Consider the following 21428-nt stretch of genomic DNA (forward strand, 5'->3'; position numbering starts at 1 on the left):
TTAGCGTAACCATCGTTTAAAAAGCGTACACAAAATTTGATATAAAATCGGATCATGCAGCTTTAAAAAAGGTGTTGTACTGTTTTCCTGTTTTTGTATGCGTAATTTGCAGACTAAACAATTAGTAAAACTCATATTTATTGCCTTTTTATGTTATGACAACTGTTTTAGTCAGTTTTGGGCAAAAACAAACCAGTTCAATATATGTTTACATTTTGAACCTCAAATGTACAAGATGGCCGAACACCCGTCTATATAATATTAAGATTATCAACAGAAGACAGCAACATTTGATGGAAATTCATACTAACAAAACACATATAACACTGTGCCAAATAATTATGCCAGTGCCAAAGTGGCATTTTTCCACCCGCTTAAGATGCAGTTTCGGAAAAATCCATGTATACCAAATGATAGACCATTGTCTAGAGAGTATATAACCACTTTTGTTTTTAGCGTGTTTCACCTGACAGGTGAGATATTTACCTTTGAAAATTAATATCCCATCGGATATAGGAGAATTGACTCTCCTACAGGAAATATTGACAATCCTATAGGATTTTTAAAAAGTCCTGTAGGAATTATATTCCTATAGGAGAATGGAAATTCCTGTAGGAATTTGATTCAGACATGTAGTTGTCCTATAGGATATTAAGTTTTCCTATCGGATTTTATCAAATTCTATCGGAATTGAAATTCCTATAGGAAGTTCTTGTATTCCGATAGGAAATTTCAAATTACCTATAGGAATATTGATTTTTCTATGGGAAAAATTATTTTCCTATAGGATTTATTTTTGAAAGGTAAATATCTTACCTGACAGGTAAGATACACTGATAACAAAGGTGGTTGTAAAGTCTTCAAGCAACGGTCTATCATATGACATATTTGAATTGTTCGATATATGCAGCTTAAGCGGGTGCAAAAATGCCACCTTGGCACTGGCATAGTTATCCTGCACAGTGTTATATGTAAACATGCAATAACAAGACTCGGGTTTTGTTTACAAAACAAAGAAATAAAAACTCTTTATCGTTCTTCTAACTCAATATTTGACTTTTAAATTTTGGCAAGACATTACAAATACCCAAATTAGCCATTCTGAACATAAAGAAAAAGGAAAAAATGAAATTTGAAATGTTCTGTCGAAGTCAATTTAAAGAATATTTATATATTCTCCTCTATATAATTAAAAAAAAATGATCTTTCACGATTCATGATTTTTTATCTTTGATATGTTGTGGCCTAGTATAATAAGATACCTATATACTTTATTTATAATTTATTTCAAGTTCTGCTTATTGAGAGCAGAAAAGGGGCAATAAATATCTGATTTCTGAAGCATCAACTCGTGTCAGTACTTTCAGTACTTTGATTCTTCATGTTTAACATAAAGAGAAATTACCTCCGTAGAAAAATGACCCCGCCATAAACCAAGAATTATATAGATATATGGGTTCCTCCATATCCAAGACACTCTGCTCAGCTGATTTTAAGGTTAAAACAGGTTGTCAATGGTGCATGCAAAATTAGCTCAGATTTCCTCTGAAATTTTCTAGAACATCAAACAGCGACCCGATTATAGTGTATTGGACCTCCAAACTGCCCCGAAAAAAAATAGCAGATTATCAAGAAAGTTTGTTTTACCGTCGTTAACCTTAAAACCTTGAGTAAAATGAGTTTTTTAGACGCTTGTATGATATACAGAAATAATAAAAATATGCCGCTAAAACGACAATATTAAAGTGAAATATGAATTTAGCTCACTTCATGAAAAAAACGCTTTTTATACATATTATCAATTTTAAAATTAACGATATGTTATTTTGCCGGCAAGTAGTTTCTAATCTGTATTTGAATTTCGCACATTTTTATGATATGAATTTTCGAACTTTTTCGACAAGAATTTCGAGAAAACCCCGTATGAATCATGTTGTGTAAAATTTAAAGATAGAATTAATTCCATCAAACTGTTTATCAGTAATCGAAATTTTTCTAAAAATTGTACACGTATGGATCCAAGCAATATTGAATTCTAGTCTCGTTTAACCAGACGCTCGGCTGTTTCCGTTAATATCCGACAACCAAGAGAGACTCGCTGCTTGTCGGAGATTTACGGAGACAGCCGAGCGTCTGGTTGAACGAGACTATATTTAACTTTGGCGTAGGAATACATGCAACTACAAAAACAATTAAACTGTTCGTACTATATCAAATCTGACTATTTTCAATGGTTTATAAATACGTTTCTTTTGAAAAACAAAAGGTACAGCATGCATACAATACACCGCATTTATCTATTATTTTCAAGATCTACGTCTTGTAAGCGGTGATGATTTGTGCTTAGGTCCAAACACTGTTTCACTTTCGAGAAAATAGTATGATTTGGAGTGTCAGTTCCTGGAAAAAATATGACAAGTTTGGTTGATTAATGCCTCAATTTTTACATTTTGTGATATTTTTGATACTCTAAAAAATAAGAAGATTATATCAATTTATTTATGATTATTTTTTATTCAAAAAGAAGAAATCTAAAACAGCGAGGAAAAATCGTGAAATAATTTCTCTAGCCACGTGTCGTGATTTTTTCGTGAAGTCAATTTTCGTCATTCATTTAAATTAAAGTTATTATGCAGCATCTATCACAAAAAGTATAAGACTTCAATGGGACTTAAGTTTAATAAATAATTAGAATTTAAAATTAATTTAAAATGATATATCAAATACATTAGATTGCCAAGATAAGTTTATTAGACAATATGAAATATCGGGATCATCATCCTCTTTAGAGAGTTGACAGTTCAATGATAGTTTTCCAATTGCAAGTTATTAGGCACTGCAACATAAAAACCAAATTAGTTACTAGTATGCAAGCAATGTATAAATGAGATAAAGAAAAAGGCGAGGGGTCTAAAAAGCGGAAACAGATAGAAACAGTTAGAAAAAATTTGTCAGAAAAGAAATTAACCTAATGCATGTGAAGGATGTTTTTGTGTAGATTTGAAAATCAAAGTACTGAAGAACTGACGGGAGTTGATTTTGTCGATGTTTATTTATTTTAAAATCAATGATATGTTATTTTGCATGACAAGTACATGTATACGTAGTTTCTAATTTGAATTACGCATATTTCTATAATATGAATTTTTGAACTTTTTCGACTAGAATGTCGAGACACCTTCATATGAATCATGTTAAATAATATTTAAAGATAAAATCAAATCAAACTATGTATCAGTGGTAGATATATTTCTCTAAAATTGTATGGATCCAATCAATATTGAACTCTAGTCTCGTTCAACCAAACGCTCGGCTGACCGTAAATCTCCGACGAGGGTTTACGGAGACAGCCGGACGTCGAGTTGAACGAGACTATATTGAACTCTGGCTTAGGAATACATACGACTACAAAGAATATTTAAATTGTTCTTACCATTTAAAATCTGACTATTTTTAAGGTATTTGTAAATAAGTTTCCTTGAAAAACAATGCTTTTGCATGCAGTACATTACATCGAATTCATCAATTATTTTCAAGAACTAAGTCTTGTCAGGAGGAATGATTTGTGCTGAGGTCCAAACACTGTTTCACTTTCGGTTTGTCCGCGAGTGACTGCATAGGAGAGTTGATTAAAAATCAACTCCCAAAAACTATTAACCGATGTAATAAGAAAGCATCGAAGCAAGTAAGAAATCACAAGGAAAAAGTAGATAACGAGGGAAATACACAAAAGATGATATAAGCATAAAATAAAGACGTCTCAATACCTAGATCTGGTTACAGCAATATTCCATGCGGCGTTGTTGAATGAAACCGCGCTTATGTGGACTTTGTCTTTTCTGTTGAAAAGAAATAGATTGGAAGGTAATAAACTTGCAAAACTTTTGTAACAAATTGGAAATTTCAAAACCGTCCAAATTTTCGACGATGTCGATAATTACCTATTATATAATCTTTCGTGTTTCGATTCTGTGTGTTTAAATTCATAAATATAAGATGTTTTCATATCATTTGATTTGATATAACAATTAGTGTTAAACTATTTTCGCATAATTTAAAAATAAAATTCATTGTTGCATGGATTTTTTTTTTAAATCATTATGTAATTGTGCCTGCATGAAAAGATGAGCATTGGTATGATGTTAAAAAATGATGTTTGTATGCGTTAGTGGAAGGACATAAATAATGACGTAAATTTACCACAAAGTGTGTGTGTCGTGGCAAGAATGTGGTATTTGGAAACCTTAAATATACGCTATAGACTTTTCAGATACATCGATAGAGGTAAATGTTTTGAAAATACTTTCAAATTATTATTATTTATTTTATTACATAAAACTCTTTGTTATTAGAAAAGCTTTGCTGAATTTGTTTCATAAAAACCCTATAAATGTAAGCGTCCTCAATAATGATATTATATGCATGTAATATCAAAGTGGTTAAAACGCATAATACATACTGTCAATTCAAGGTAGAAGGAAGAATAACATATGTTTTTATTATATTAGTGAAAGACTGTTGTTTGATTCATCATCTTTTTATAAATATCAAATAATACTGAAAATACGTATTGTTGATAAGTTCATAAGGTTAATTAGAATATACCCCATTCAAACGTTGGAAGCACTGTCTACACTTGACTGAGCAGGAAGCGTTACAGCAGACGTAGTAACAGGGAGGTTCGTTACAGGTCACGTGGGTCAGGCAGACGACAGCCATCAAAAGCAGGAGCTGTTTCATCTTGCCACCTGTATTATAAAAAAGAATTGCGCCAAATACATGGGTTGATGTTCATATAGTCACTGCCGTTCGCAATGCGTTTGGGAAAACAAGCTGATGAACAACATTCCTTATATTATGGCGTTAACAGTATTTTACACTCACTTTCTTTTTCTGTCACGATTGTGTTGTGTTTAAGCAATGGCACGTTTTCTGAAAGATAGCAGTATTAACAGTATTTTTGTTACGTTCCAGCAACGCAACAATACAATAGCAAAATTAGCGAGACAATCATGTACCATACTACTGGAACGGCTAAGACCGGTTATCGGCTAAACTGATAGTTCTGATATAGCACGCACTATCTGAGATTTTTTTTAATTAGTCGTCTGTTTCGAATAAAAAAAATAAGTTTGCTTGAAAACTTTCCTAAATATGTTCAAAACATTAGCTCGTCAATGAACGATCATTGTTTACCACTACTTTTCATTTTTGCACTTTCAGCTGTGGGGAAAGTGACGTAATAAGATAAAAATAGACTTTTACCTCTTTGTGATAGGTTTTTATATCCTTTCTTTGATTTGAGATTTATATCAATATTTATTACATACCTAGAACTAAACACAATTTTTTTTGGCATATGTGATACAGATGACATTACTAAACTCGTATTGGCCTTAGGGGCTGATAAAGGTTAACAGCCCTAGGGATGATACAGATCCGTATCACACACCTTGCGGAACTCCTCTGCCCTTTTTGGTTTCTTTTTTTTTATGCAATAAAACATTTGTTAAAGTCGATATTATTAATGCAGTTGAAAAATTCAAATACTAAGAAATGCTTTGGAGCAGTTAATTTTAAAAGCTGGGGAAATTCCTGTTCTGTAGCTACAAGTTCGGTAAAACGGTAAGATCTCATTTTTTTTGATACATATACAGACTTCTTTCAAACAATATTTAAAATCATCTTTTTTCAAGTTTATGGTTTTTTCTAACTTTGTTAAACTGTATCAGCCCTTGATCAATGTCATCACTAGGGCCTTCGGCCCTTAAGCTGATATTGGAGTATCGAGCTGATACTGGCTGTAATATAGAAAAGGGGTATCTACTGTATTATTAAGGTCTTCCGTTTCCAACGGAAGACCTTGTACTGATTCTGATGGTTCTTCTTCATTAGGTCTTTCCACCTTTCAGGTGAAAGACCTTTTGTTTTCTTTATGTTTTTTATTCTTATTATTTTTCTTTTCTATTTTCCAAGGGACACCTTTTTTATTATAAGACATATTGAAACAATTTTTTCTTCATGTAATTGACCATTTAAATTTATAATACCAAATGACCCTGATCCTGATAACCCCCAGAACTTACAAAGTTATAGCCCTTGTTTACGAAATGCTTGTTATCGCTACTCCTCTGAAACCATAAGAGATAGATACTTAAAACTTTTACCAATGTCTTCAGTACACTTAGAGGGTTCTTCAATCTACTAATACCGAATGGATCTGAGACCCCCTTCTATCAGTTATTGCCCCTGAAAGTATTTGAATTTCCATAAAACCACTTCCAACCTTTTTATTACTTATCATAGAGACTTCGGACCACTTGGGATGGAAGCGTCTACCTTGGCCGAACAAAATAACATAAAAGTCAAAGGTCAAGGTCATTTAGAAATCTGTTAATTAATGAGTTTTTAGATCTCTTTTGTTAAGGGTGGTAGAGAAAAACTTTTTCATGGATGTATTAGGACATCTTAAAACATTTTAAAATATAGCCCTTCGGCTCATACCTTTGAATAAACACAAAGTTATTGCCCCTATTGTACGAAATGTTTGTTATCACTACTCCTCTGAAACCATAAAAGATAGAGACTTGAAACTTTTACTGATGTCTTCAGTACACATAGACGGTTCTTCAATCTATTTATACCGAAAGGATCTGAGGTCCACATCTAGAAGTTATTGCCCCTAAAAGTATTTACATTTCCATAAAATCACTTCAAAATTTTTTATTACTTATCATAGAGACTTCGGACCACTTGGGATGGAAGCATCTACCTTGGCCAAACAAAATAACATAAAAGTCAAAGGTCAAGGTCATTTGAAAATCTCTTAATTAATGAGTTTTTGTATCTCTTTTGTTTAGGATGGTAGAGAAAAACTTTTTCATGGATGTAGAAGGACATCTTAAGACATTTCAAAATATAACCCTTTGACCCTTACCATGTAATAATTATAGAGTTATTGCCCCTATTGTACAAAATGCTTGTTATCGCAACTCCTCATTAACCATTAGAGATAGAGACTTGAAACTTTTACTAATGTATTCAGTATACTTAGACGCTTCTCCAATCTATTCATACCGACAGGGTCCAAAGTCCCTTTCTAGCAGTTATTGCCCCTGAAGGTTTCGAACATTCAATAAAGAAACACAAATAACTTTTGAATCAATAATCATAGATACATCGGGCCATTTGGTTTTGAAGCGTCTACCTTGTCAGATGAAAATGTCATGAAGGTCAAAGGTCAAGGTCAAGCATTAAAAAATTGCAAACTTAATCGTTTGACACTTTTTTTTTATGAAGTAACACAGAAAAAAAAACTTTATTCTATTGAATCAATCTTATTTCAAACATAGAAAACAAAGAGGTGGAAAGACCTCTAATTGTTCGAGAACAATTAGTCTACTAGTTATAATTTTTCTTCTTCTAGACGTTTTTAAATCCTCAATAACTTTTTTGTTTGTCATCTGATTTCATTCAAATTTTCACGGTATATTGTAAATTGCATTAGGTTTCTAGAGCACAAAAAAAATTGAAATCGCAACTTCCGGTTTTGAGTTATTCCCCTTTTTCTAAAATTTTAGGGGCGTTAGTTTCCAGACAAAGGCTCCGAAATGGTCCGTAGCAAATAATTTATAGTTAAAAATCTTTATTATTGACACTTTGATTATTGTCCTCTGATTTTTGGATTTTAGTTTCTTCCAATTATTCCACTCGAATTAATCAATCGAAATCTATGTTTTAAAAATAGCGAAATTTTTCTCATGTTTTAGCTTCGTAACTTTTTAGTTTGAAATATTTCCTAAATACATATAGAACAAAAGTTGTGCATAATGTTAAGGGCTTTCATTTGACACCAATAAAAAAGGGCTGGCCCCTTAAATTAAGGGCCAATAGCCCTCAAAAGATTTTGCTTAATAACTCAAACACGGTTAGGATTTCGATATTGCTGTCGCTGGAAAAGTTGTGTGTTGGGATCTCATAAAGGTCGTTACAATGTTTTTTTGTAAGTGATTTGTGTAGTTTGAGTGTAAAAAGCTTTACATGTTAGCATGTACCTGCTTTCATTTGACAAGTTAACGAAAGTCTTTGCGCGTAAAACTGGCAAAAAGTTACCACAGAAAGTATGATGGTTTATACAGGAGGCTTTAATTCATGAGAAAAAAATTAGAACACATGCTTTTTTTTTATAGAAGTTAAAGTCATTGTTGTTTAGTTCTTATAGTGCACAATCCTTAAAGGCGAGAATCGAAAAACAAAACATTCTTTTTCTTTTCTAGTAAAACACAAAATACTTATTGAAAAAAAATTCAATGCATTACATTTTAGTTATCATACTGCATGCATTTAAAATCCACCTTGAATCAGAGATGTGTATTATTACGTAAGCTATCCCTCGCCCACGGCCGAGAAAATCGGTCACCATGGTCGCGGCTGGACTACCTAGCGGTCAGCGGTTATCTAATACACGAGAGTTGCGTCTCTCATATATGAGTTAATCTAGCTGCGAACTGAATAATTATTTCAGTTTTGATTACACATAAAGGTTTATTCTTCAATTGGATTAAATTGACACCCTATCGTTTAATCCAATTGAAGAACAAACCTTTATTTCTCCTTTAAAAATACATTTAATCAAATTCAATTTCAACTATTCATTTATTTATCACATTTTTTAAAGTGAACATGTATAAATATGCATAGTAATGCAAAGTAATGCCATGTAATGCCAGCATTACACTAGATTTTGGAAAGTAATGCATTACATTAGCATTACTTGTAATGCTAATTTTGAGGCATTACACATTACTAGCATTACTTTGAAAACATGTAATGCATTGTAATGCATTACCATTACATTTAGCATTACCCCAAGCCTGGTGTCAATTAAGAAATCGTTCAGTTAATTAATAAAAGCAATGCCATTCTCAATCTAATGCAATATTAGACATATATATCAATTGTGGGTTTTAAGTAAAAAAAGAATTTCTATTTGATAGAATTTAGTCATTAAATTGCAAACTTTTCAAATCTTCCTAGGTTCTGAGCTGTGCGTGTGTATGCGTTAAACCTTTATATAATCTATCCTTCGCCCGCGGCCGAGGAAATCAGCCACGGCTGCACTACCTATCGGTAAAGGGTTATCTAATACACAAGATTCGCACCCGCACACTTACATGAATATGAACGTGTTTGAGTTTATATAGCGTTAATACACTGTACACTGTTTTAATTTTATGCTATAAAAGTTTGTTCATTTTGTATTTAGTTAAATTAAACATTGGAGAGTAAATTAAAAAGTCGTTTTGAAAATTAATAAAAGCGATATTACTCCAAATCGGAAATACTCGTGAGACATATTTGAATGGTTGGTTCGTAAGTCTTAAATGTTTTAAAAACTGTACAAATAATGTTTTCAATCAACAACAAAATTACAAACAACAACACAAACCTTTAAATAGTGATCATCCCTCGCACATGTCCGAGGAGATCCCGCGCAAGTGACCTCTACATGTACCTTATCACGCGTGCATGTTTGGTATTTTGTACGAACGCAACTATTTTTATTATGTTTTAAACTATTATGAACCGATAAATTTATTTAACTCGTACAGTTGATTTAGCATTGATTTATACGACAGTGTACAAGGTAATTTAAAAAATCGAATCAAATTATGATCAAAGTGCCATGTTTGCGGTAGGTGCTGACACGATAAGAGAATGCCCTGAATTAAGGCATTTGGTGATTATTTTAAAGAATATTCACATGAGTTTTGAAACAAGTTTTGTTTAGATTCTATCGGTCACATATTAATAACTTCTGTAGTGTTTCTACATGGTCGTTAGTTTCATTGTGAAAACGAACTTATTTCTGTGTTGCCCTCCCACCGCCCCGCTGCCAAGTGCTCTCGTTTTTTAAAATTCCAGATCTGTCGAAAATCATTTGATAGTGACTTCTTATGTGTAACATTTTCTCCTGAGCGTGTTTCTCTTTCCCACCCGTTTTTTTATTCGGTCAGTCTTTGTAAATTTCAACTTTCTTTATTGCGTAAATTCAATCGCCACGTGCTACCGAAAATCTTGTGTCACTTTGAACAGCGCAAACAGCTCAGAACATATATAGCCCAAGCTTATTTATGGCTGCAGATCATCAATTGTTATGTAATTAATCAACAGTTCGAAGGGTGCTTTCTTCAAAGTGGTCAATTTTCAAACAACAAGACTTTCATTTTCACATTAAAGGTGCGGGATCGTAATCTGAGAACGTGGCTAAAATACATTAACATGTCGAACACGCTAAACTTCTATTATATATAGTTATGAACAGAATAATATATATTATAATTAAAAGTTTTAAGTCAAATGTAATGTTTTCTTGGAATTAGATGTTATGAAATACGACTACATTATGCTATGCAGGTGGTCGCCATAGAAATCATCAAAGTATTGCAAGTTAGGACAGATTAGTTTACTTGACTTACAGACTATAATATAGCAACATATCTGCCTCCAAAAAAATATGCGCTTCTCAAAGTTACACTTCAGTGAGATGGACATGTGTTCTTGGGGATTTTTTTATTGCTAATTATATGAAAATTGATTTTTAAAAACAAGTTTTATTGAAGTTGTGTGGTATGAGGATGTCATGCAACTTAATTTACTTACAAGGTTAGCTACAGCCAGTGGAATACTAATTTTAGGTCAACAAATCAATGATTACCCAATCTATTAAAATACAAGATAAATAGAGAAGGCAAATATTGCTTGTGACATGTACGTAGTTTTTTTTATATATCTTTATGATAAAGCAGAGAAAAGCAAAAAAAAAAAAAAAAAAAAAAAAAAAAAAACCACAAAAAACAAAATGGAACTTGCATCAAAACTTCATGTACATGTTACCAAAAGTCCGACCGAATATGCGCCTTTGTCACATTTAATTAAATTAACTGAAAATAAAAACCGTAACACCATTATTTTCCGCTTATTTTTATTGAAGTTTCTCCTTTTTTTTTTTTAAAATACATACGTAAACTTTCTCCGAGAGAATAACTGTTGATCCGATAAAGGAGAAAAAACTGACTTAAAAATAGGGATTTTGAATATTATCGCATCGTAGGGAAAAGTAATATTCATTTCTGTAAATAATGTTATTAAATTTTACGTTACATAGCGGTGTCTGTATATCAGGAGTAACATTTAGGCGCTCACTTATGCATATATTCTCCCGATGATCTTAGATAGCTGATTATTATTTTAAATGTTCAAGTCTACTCGTATTATCAAATAATATCAGCCCTGAATAAATTTACACAGATGCCATCAATTTTGGCTATTTACCAAATTTTGACAGCACGAAACAAATTCAAACTTGCACATAGTCTTCAAAAAATTAGAAAGATTTATTTACAGAAGTTACGTGTTTTTTATGCACGTTTTTACGTACATTTCCTTACATGAATCATGAGTACATTTAATATAAAACAATCCATGCTACCCTGAAAAATTTAACTCGCCGTTAAACTTCTCATTGTTTAAACCCCTGTCACACTGGAGCTGCGTCCTCACAGCGATCCCGCTGTGTAATTGAATAATGTAAAACGCCATGGTAAACGAACTAGAGTCTTCTACAGCGCCGTAACAACTCAACGGCATCTTCGTTCGCCGCGGTGGGATATCCTAGCCTAGAACATTTTAGAACGCCATGCGACGGCGCGTACTTTGAACATGCACAAAGTACGCGCCGTGGCTCTGCGTTCCGATAAACACGCCGTAGAAGTGGAGTAAGGTCGCCATGACAGCGCCGTAAAGTCTCCAACAGCGCATGTGCACGCAGTGGATGCGCGGTAAAAACTCCTAGCATGTCATGAGCGCTCGGCGGATACCCAGCGAGAGGGCAGTCAATCGCCAAGTAGAACTCTGTGGAAACGTAGTTGGGAGCTCTGTAAGAACGCCTTACTGAATTTTCCTTGCGATCCTACGTCGATTCCATTAATTTTACAACGCCGTGAACACGCACTGGGAACGCAACTTTGTGTGACAGGGCCTTAAAGAGTTTTCAAAACAATTACACAAACTGTGTTCGACAAATAGTTTTCCTAAAACATTTTCTTCCTGTCTTTATACAGGCTTTCAATCACAGCACGTTTTTATAACAAAAGCAGAGGTGAAATTTTAGTCATTAGTCATTATAATCGTTAGACACCAAATCACATAAATTTTCATCTCGCAGCAACAACGGAAGACCTACTCGTGGCTTTGCCACGAGCTCTGCTCTAGTTCTCTATATATTACATGTATAAACGAAATGACAAAATTAATTCCATAAATTCCCAGAGTTTCACAGCTCAGTTTAATGCCTGATTGCACAATCAAGTATTGATTACTCAACGATTTTGCGTACTGCAATATGATAACAAACGAATAATTTTAAGAGTTTTGTTTAAGTATTATAACTCCTATACGACGTTAGTCTGTACAAGGGGCATAATTCAAATTACATTTTGCATAGTATCAAATTGACATTTACATGGATTTTACTGTTATTATCACGAACCAGAGTTCACTTTTATTCATCTTTGTTATTTGCACTAAAATACTTTTGAATAGAGATTTCTTTTAAAATATGAAAATGTTACATTTTGTTTCTATACTTCAGTAAACCGATTTTTACTGAGTCTAGTGGGATATCGGCAAATTCGACCAACAGACGGATTGTTCTTGAAATATCGCCAGTGCATTAGCAACGTTATATAAATTATTTGTGAACATTGTACATACCATTAGCATGAATCATTTACTAAATATGTATAGATTGAAACTCATTAATTTTTGAAATCATATATCACTTTTTGATATATAATAATAATAATATTAATATTAACGGGTAATTCTTTTACCTCTTTGTATGTTTCCACCTTGCCTCCTCCTTGCTAATTGAAATCGATTTACTAGTTTCTCTATTTATATACAATGTAGTTATGTACATTTATTTCATAACTTGATTTTTCTAGAACGTGTTACATGTATTTCGATACTTAAATCCGGTTTATGGGGTCGATGTTCCGGGATTCATGAAATCAAATTTCTTTCCAACGTTTACATCCGGCAGTATACCAGAACATACAAACACAGCAGTGGAGTCCAATTTCTACACCCCCCCCCCCCCCCCATGGCAAGCGATTCTGATCTACTCCGTCTGACATAAACCCTCGACTTAATAGGCAGAGTTTGACGGGGTTAGAAACCTCACGCGCTTGTTGGTGCCATAAACGTTTGCATTATCCAATTAGAAACGTTGTTTCAAGACTGATTTTAATTTTGTATCGATCAGTGTTGTGTCATTGTCAAATAATTTTGAGACGGACTAGTAAGTAATTCACTACTTGCCGTCGATTTTTAGTTTGAGTGAACCCAATCGATCACCCCTAAGTATGTATGATCGTTTGGTTGTGTAGAAGATCAATAAATATCATGAAAGTCGAAAAAAACCTAAGAACATTGGGCTTAACATTTGCAATCTGTTTCTTGTTTATCATATATATGCTTCTATAAATCAAGCATTTCATTTCATTTCATTTCAACTTCATTATAGGCCTTGATAGTAAAAATTAAATCCAAATTATCATACCTATATATATATATATATATATATATATATATATATATATATATATATATATATATATATATATATATATATATATATATATATATATATATATATTTCACCAATTAACAACGATATGCCTGTGCCAGAGTAACTAATTACACCTTTGGCATTTTAACACGTGAGAAGATGTCTGAATAACCAATATATTGAATATTTGGTAATACAGTCTTTTATCTGATCTTCTTATTTGGGACAGTGATAGAAATCTTAAAGTATTGAAATTTTACGTTGTAAAGAACAAAATTAAGATAAAAGATACGAAGCACAATACACATAGTCCCTGGTTTGAATACCATAATAATTTTGTATATGTCAAATTTCAAGTCATCTGCAACAAAATGAATTAAGGCCATATACATGTATATTTAAGACGGCTCGGTGTCGTTCAATACACACATATAAAAACATAACAAACTTTAAACGATAAAATATAAGGATTTTCCTTTATTTAATTACTGTGTATTATAATAGCTAAGCAAATCATACCTTAAAATTTTAGATTCATTGTGGATTTGATGGTTTATTGGTTGACCATCGCATTTCGTCTTCGTACAATAATTATTGTACATCGACTTGACTTTTCGCATCTCAGCGACATAAGTGAGTTATAATTTTTTTACATTTTGCACGTAAATGGTCCATTAACCTCTTAGTTAACTGTCAATTGAACAAATACATAAAATGTGACCATTCAAACTATTCCTTCATATATTCGATATTAAGATCCTCTCGTTTTGAAAACAAGCATGACGTTTCTGTTCATGCAACATACGAACAATAAGATACCAACCATTTAATCTTTTCTTTGACATCCATTAGGTGTACATCCCCTTTTGAAAGCAGTATATATTGTAACAATTGTCGTCATCACTCCTTCACGTCTTTTCCTTTGTTTTTTTTTATTATTTTGCAATATGTATCATTTACATTGTTAAAGAGGTTCGATCCTCTGTTTTGGGGTAGCCATTTTGGGTTACCTCGTTTCTGCAAACTATGGGCCGTATATTAATTTTACTCATAAATTCATTTTTTTATAATAGTTTATTTAACTATTTTGAATAAAATAGTAAAGGAAAAATTACATATTTGCAGAGTTTACTAGGGACTATATTTTGTGCCGGAAGGTTTTTTAAGAAGAAAATGAACATTTTTCTCAACTCATCTGTTTTAGAGTCCCGTCACTTTAGCTTCCTTTTTTTCCAGTGTAGACCAAAATTACTAGATAGCTTGTGCATTAGGATATCTTCATTTTGTTGTGAAAAACATATTGTTACAATTTTTCAATATTTCTATCGAACATATTTTTCTTAACTCATTTGTTTTAGAGTTCCGTCACTTTAGCTTCCTTATTTTTAGTGTAGACCAAAATTTCCAGATAGCTTGTGCATTAGGATATCTTCATTTTGTTACGAAAACATATTTTTACAATTTTTCAATATTTCCATCGACACATGTTGGCAAATTTATCTTATATTTCATAAAAAGTCAAGGAAAAAATGAATCCCAGTTTTTGCCTAAAATTAGCTTATTTCATGCCATAGCTCACATTTTACATAATAGACCCATATTCTTTGTTTTATTTTCTGAATGTATAAGATTTTTCTGACAAGTCTATCATAATTTGAGAAAAAAATTTGATACTTTTAAAAAAATTCATTGCATGTTAAATTGTTAAGGGAGAAAAATAGCGTTTTATCAGTGCAAAAGGGTCAAAATATGAAAATGAATCAAGGATGAACAAGCTACTCTATCAGGACATCGAAACGATTTTAATTTGTGCATTGGCGGCTTGCTAGGCTTTCTGAAAAGACATTGTATTGTAGTTATTCACTTATATTGATTATTTAGTTTTAAAAAACCCTGTAAAATCATATAACCTAAACAGGGATGTGTTTATTAATTCAATAATTAGTTATATTTCCGTAGACCTAATTCATTAAAACTTTCGCAATTGTTCATGGATCACTATTTTAATGTATAACATGTACTTTTGTTTTACATTTGTCAAATTCAGATGATTTTCTACTACTTGATGACTCAATAAAGAATACAAAAATGAAGGTACCACACTGAATTTGTGTATTTTAGATTAAGGTTAGACGACACGTTCCTCGAGTATCTTTATTGTATCTCCTCGTAATAAAGAGTTCCAATCAAATTTATTATTTATAATCATTGTTAAAATAATTTAGAGTTTTTATTTTTTGCATTTGTAAACCTAGATTGCCGAGTGGTTAGAGCGGTGGCCGCACACTGCTAGAACAGTTGGTTCCATGGATCGTGAGTTCAAACTCTATCCCCGGCTGTATACATGTATATCAGTTTTTAAATTTTTATATCAGCAATTCAAGTGTATTTTCAAAAAGATTTTATAGGAAATTGCTTACTCTAGTATTTTGCAGAAATGCCTGATCAGGTATCCTAATTTTTTGCAAGAAAGCTTCTCAAAGTACTAGTGAATCAATAACAAATTCCTAGAAAAAGTGATATAAAATTGACCTTAAAGGGTACCTGCAGTGCCAGTCAATTTTTGATATAATGGAGATCTATGTGTAGAAACATCATCCTGAAAATTTTACAGCGATCGCATAAGTAGTTTTCGAGATATTTGGGGAAAACCCGATTTCACACCTGAACGAGTTTTGAATCAAGCCGATTTGGCGCGAGATAAACTGTGACGTCACGGGGTCAACGCCGCTGTATGAGAAACAGGAATATCGTATGAAAACTGTTCGTTTTCTTGCATTGTTTTATCGATATATGAACATTTTTTTCTGTTGTTTAATTTCCTTATCAACCCTGGATGACTAATTATATACTGTTGTTTGAGTTAAACCCGTATTTTATCGAACAAAAATGCCGAATTCGGACAATTGTTTACTTCATGAATTTCGTCAAATGTGTAACACATTTTACATATAAATGCACACCATATGTAGCAAAATGACAATTAATCAAAGCATTATTGTTATAAGAAACATATGTTGTTAATATTGTCATTTTTTCGAATGATTTCTCAGTGACATAATTAACTGATTAATAATATTGATAATACATAATGATATTTCGTAAATGGTAACTCGGGGTCTATTCCTCGTATAAGGCATAAAATTACAAATGATGTTGCCCGACTATTCAATAATATTGATATCGGACCAATAACAATCAAAATAGTATGCATTCTTTAACAAACAAACACGGGATTATAAACGGATCAAGGCGAAAGTCCAAGATGGCTGCATGATTAAGTCTGTGTCGTATTCTTTTAAAAATACGATAATGGAATTTAATTTTACATTTATTTAGGCCTACATCCTTTGTCAAAATGTTCCAGTTTATTTAGATTTCATAATGATTCGCTGTCAGTATTACCATTTTTAAAAGCTATACAGAGTTATAAAGCGTTTAATTTCTGACCATTGCGCTCGAAAGAAAGTTGCACTTTATTAAATAAGAAATTATAAAGACCAACGTAATTACTTCCGAAATAATTACTTGATCACATAAAAAAGGTTTCAATTGCTGAATTGTAAATTTGGTCATTATTTAAGTTGATTAGATAAGTAACAATAAAGGCATTTACTTCGAACATTAGTTTTACTATTTAATAGTACCATGCATGATTCTTTAATCACTGATTGACGGACTATACACATGTTTTAGCTGACGAATGCTTGATTTTACACAGTTAAATTTATTTTTCTGTTTTATCTTTTAACAATTGAGTAGCTAATTATACACAAATCAATTTACCAATCCAGAGGTGTGAAACCCCCTCTTTGTTCACCAGACTCGTGTACCTTGTGTATACATACCCCAGATACACGTGTGTCTGGAGCAGTGGCTTCGTTAGTTTACCTGTTTACCTGTGTCATTATCTCGGATCACTCGTGGGTGAAAGGATATTATGTAATCAAAAAATGAATAATGAACATAAATTTGCCCATGTAAGCGTTTTAAGACATCGTATTCATCGGTAAAAAGGCGACGAGAATAACAAATTTTAAAATCCTTTAAAAAGAAATCTGATTGTAATAAAATAATAACGGATACAAATTTCTAGATCTACAATACTTAAAATAACAAGATACGTCAAAACATCAGACCTATATCAATCATTTTTGCTGAAAAATCGAATTTAATTTGTATAGCTTTGTAAGGAAATTTCCCTAATGTTGACCTCGTGACGTCACTTCCGCTGAAGCCTCGTTATCGCCTAATTCTGTTTTCTCTTGATTAGATTTCCCAAAGCAGGTAAAAATAGCCACTTTGAAGAGGCATAACTCCGTTATTTTTGCCCCGATTTCGATGCGGTTTTTTGCATTAAATTTTGGTAAATAAACTCTTTAACATATGTTTCACATCAGCTGGGCTGCAGGTACCCTTTAAGATAACATTGATAAAATTGAATTTCATTATTATTGATTTTTTAAAATTTATTTATTTAGTCAAATTCCAGACTAAAATATCAACATAAAAAAAATTGAACCACAATATAGCATAACCTCACACGAGAATTTAAAAACGTTAATGTATCATTTGTTTCTTGAAAGGGGAGAAGGCATTCTAACTATAATTCTGACATTTCCGTAGGCTTCATAGAGAGCAAATTTTAATTGAACGGAAAAGTGATGACCAAATCAAAAGGTTTCGTTGACAGGTATACATGTATATTTTTTTCTAACCAAGTGTATACTCAGTTTTCTTTTAAAACACGAGGCTGTATACCACTACCACTTATATGGGTCAATAGGGGACCCGGCCTCATCCCCATTCCCTCTAAATTGTGCATACATTGTACCAATTTAGACTGACCCAATTGAAAACAAGAATGCATTCTGATTTTTGTTAATTAAATTAAGGTGTATCTAAAGGGAGCTCTAGAAGGTTTTTACTTCATCAATGTAAATAGGGTATGTAAAAATAATAGAAAATATAATCCTATTTTTTCTGAAGAATTATTGCCATAAAGTTGCTCTCTTGGGTGTTTAAAAAGAAAAAAATAAGGTATAGTTTCTTTCAATATGTGTTTAAATATTATGAAAATACGCATCAACTATCTTGAGCACGTATGTATATAAAGTACCAAGTTATACAATTTCATCCTGTTTTCAAAAAGATTAATGACTCCAACACTTTATCATATTTATGATTTACTGTACCAGCTATCTGCTTCGTGATAATAACAAAATAAAATGACGAAAAATGGCACATTTTGGCATAGGTTTTTGAAAAGGAAAATGTGTCCGAAGCCGTCGCCCAGAACAAAATTAATATTTTATGTAATGTCACATGATATAGTCATTATGTGAATTTCATTGCGGGCAACGGCTGTGGACATATTTTTCTATTTAAAAAAAGTGTCATCTGCTCAGTGTTAAAAACAATTACCGGAAAAGGCCTTGTTTATGACGTCACAATTATTCTTGTGAAAGTTTAATCAGGTTTCTATTTATATATCTACATTGTTCACGATTGCATAGCAATGTTAATAATATTTTTTTGCAATGTCACGGTGTTGGAGTTATATTTACATAGGAAGATCATAGATGTATATTGTCTCGCATACAAACACATGTGTAGTTGTTTTATGTTAAGCAATGATCACTGTAGATACTTGTACACTAACTCTGTGTTCATGTTCCATTGTCTCACAACACATAATACCAAATTATTGTATGGATATGTTATTTTCACTGTAGATACTTGTACACTGTCACTGTGTTGGTGAAGATTTGTCCAACCCAGAAATTGTTCTCATCATCCACACACAAACTACGGGGACACGTTACCCCTTGTTGTGGTGTAAGTAGTAGAGACAAGAACTGACCGTCCTGATTCAGAAGATGGACTGTGTCACTGATTCTATCACACACCAGGATGTGACCGAGTACATCGGTACATATTCCATAGGGAAGAATCCCTGACCCCTGACCTGTGTAGGAGAACCTGTGTTGTCCTAATTTATTCATTACCACTACTGCTTTTTTGTGATAGTCTGATACACAGACGTCACCATTAATATTTTCTGTAATATAGGCTGGTATAGCACTAAAAAGTTTCTGTCCTTCATTGTCTCGCTGTATGTTCTGTATTTCTGTCCCTGTCTTGTTGTACCTCGTGACTTTACCTTCTCTACCCATGCACATTCCCACCAGTATGTCCCCGTTGATGTGTGAGGAATGTATACTGAGTGGTACCCATTCTCCTGTTTTAATGAATTCAGTGATTGTATTATCCAATGTTATCCTATTGATGACACTGTTTACTTTGTCTGTATAGATCAGATCACCGTCCTGTGTGACTGTGTGGTAGCCTTCACCTTTACCATTGGTTGTTATCTTCTGAAGCTGATTTCCCTGTAGATCTGTTTGGAGAAGTTTACCTTGACTATCACTGACCCAGAGTCTGCCTGATTTACCCAGTGACAAATGAAATACACTGTCAGCATGTGGTACTGTGTACTTCTTGACATTGCTGACAGAGGATGACAGTGTTTGTTTCACGTTAGACTTCTCTTTGTCTTCTTGCTTTCTTTTATCTGTAGATTTTAACAATGTAAGAGAATTTTCCATGGGCTTTATTTCTCTTTTATCGGGTTTAATATTTGGAATATATACATTTCCAAGTAACTTGTAAACGTCATCATCGCAAAACTGTCCAGAACTAAATACTGGAAGGACTGGTTTAGGTGTGTCTGGTATGGATTTGGTTTTTAGATTTTCAAATTCATCAGAAAATAATTCTTTAATGTTGGTTAATGACAGGAAGCTTGACAACTCTTTGTCAAGATTTTCAAGATATTTAATATACTCGTCATATGTTGTTTCTTGTGAATTTAGCATTGCTATAATGGATTTTTCTATCGTATTGACCTCTTCTAATTTTTTTGAAGTAACCATTTCTAATAACTCTCTGAGGGACTCGGAATCAGCCTTTATAGAATCTCTGATGTCATTCATAACCTTTTTTATATTTATTCTATCCTCCTGTACCTCCATTTTCAAGTTTTGGGAAGTTGACATAAAAAATTTTTGGATTTTGGAAATTTCTTCCTGGCAACATTTAAAATTTTCTGCATATATTTCTTCCAAGTCTTCAAGTTTATGACCAGAGTGTCCTTTCTTGACGACACACTTAAAACATAGAGGCATGTTACAGTCTTTACAAAGGATTTCTATATTTCGTGTTGGGTGGAACTTGCATTTTTCTACAGGAAGTTTTGGTTTCCGTTGTTTGTAAGGGACCACTTCGTGGTTCTTGGTATCTTGGTTCTTCTGATGTTCATTTCTGCATTGTTCACACATTGGTTGGTGACAGTCATTGCAGTAAATCTGGCAGCTTTTCTCACAAAGTTCTGTGCCACACACCAAATAATGCTGGGCTGTGTCGGGTATTTTTTCATCAGCCATTGTCATTTCTGAAAGAATGTCTCATTATATTATATCAAAACAATAGCCAATAAGTAAACTTGATATTTCATTGTTTGAATTCATATGATTAAATTTAGGGCCTGCATAATAATAGAAAGACAAATTTTATGACCTCGAAAAAGTTGTGACATCTCCAATTCAGTACGAACCCTGTTTATCGCTCAGAGAAGAAACTTAAAAACAAATACATGTATTTCATATCCAAGGATATGATTTCAAACTTTCATCTACTGTATGCCTGCTAAGTCACTTTTACTATGATGTAAGGATCACCTGGTCCATACGTTCCATAAATTTCAGGCTCGCGGAAAAGAAGTTATTCTCCAAAC

General features: G+C 32.7%; 2 protein-coding genes across 6 annotated transcripts; both read right to left on the minus strand.

The window, feature by feature from the left end:
• Nucleotides 1-2275: 2275 nt before the first annotated feature.
• On the minus strand, nucleotides 2276-12951 carry LOC128159154 (uncharacterized). 5 transcript variants are annotated; one of them, XR_008240121.1, is made up of 5 exons: nucleotides 12894-12923; nucleotides 4885-4932; nucleotides 4606-4748; nucleotides 3768-3839; nucleotides 2276-2400 (listed from the first exon to the last, which is right to left on the minus strand). XR_008240121.1 is itself a non-coding variant. In XM_052822209.1 (5 exons), exons 1-4 carry the CDS (start codon nucleotides 5375-5377, stop codon nucleotides 3768-3770), a joined length of 375 nt encoding a protein of 124 aa, XP_052678169.1. In that variant the 5' UTR covers nucleotides 5378-5675; the 3' UTR covers nucleotides 2295-2400. The 5 variants fall into 5 exon arrangements, 1 of the variants encoding a protein (XP_052678169.1); XR_008240124.1 differs by lacking the exon at nucleotides 4885-4932 and adding an exon at nucleotides 5715-5801 and having other exon boundaries at nucleotides 12894-12922; XM_052822209.1 differs by lacking the exon at nucleotides 12894-12923 and adding an exon at nucleotides 5266-5675 and having other exon boundaries at nucleotides 2295-2400.
• Nucleotides 12952-19073: 6122 nt separating this feature from the next.
• Nucleotides 19074-21087, minus strand: LOC128160301 (uncharacterized). Its single transcript, XM_052823593.1, has one exon. It carries the CDS (start codon nucleotides 21082-21084, stop codon nucleotides 19360-19362), a length of 1725 nt encoding a protein of 574 aa, XP_052679553.1. The 5' UTR covers nucleotides 21085-21087; the 3' UTR covers nucleotides 19074-19359.
• Nucleotides 21088-21428: the final 341 nt, after the last annotated feature.

The sequence above is a fragment of the Crassostrea angulata genome, chromosome 8, assembly GCF_025612915.1.
Source record: "Crassostrea angulata isolate pt1a10 chromosome 8, ASM2561291v2, whole genome shotgun sequence".
Taxonomy (NCBI): domain Eukaryota; kingdom Metazoa; phylum Mollusca; class Bivalvia; order Ostreida; family Ostreidae; genus Magallana; species Magallana angulata.

What these genes read in the sequence shown, in the direction of transcription:
- LOC128159154 (XM_052822209.1), bottom strand. Translation starts at nt 5,377, where the DNA reads ATGTCATCTGTATCACATATGCCAAAAAAAATTGTGTTTAGTTCTAGG. An exon ending in TAAAAACCTATCACAAAGAG is followed by an intron (nt 4,933 to 5,265) that starts GTAAAAGTCTAT and finishes GCTATCTTTCAG; the next exon opens with AAAACGTGCCATTGCTTAAA. An exon ending in GCTTCCAACGTTTGAATGGG is followed by an intron (nt 3,840 to 4,605) that starts GTATATTCTAAT and finishes TCTTTTCAACAG; the next exon opens with AAAAGACAAAGTCCACATAA.
- LOC128160301 (XM_052823593.1), bottom strand. Translation starts at nt 21,084, where the DNA reads ATGACAATGGCTGATGAAAAAATACCCGACACAGCCCAGCATTATTTG.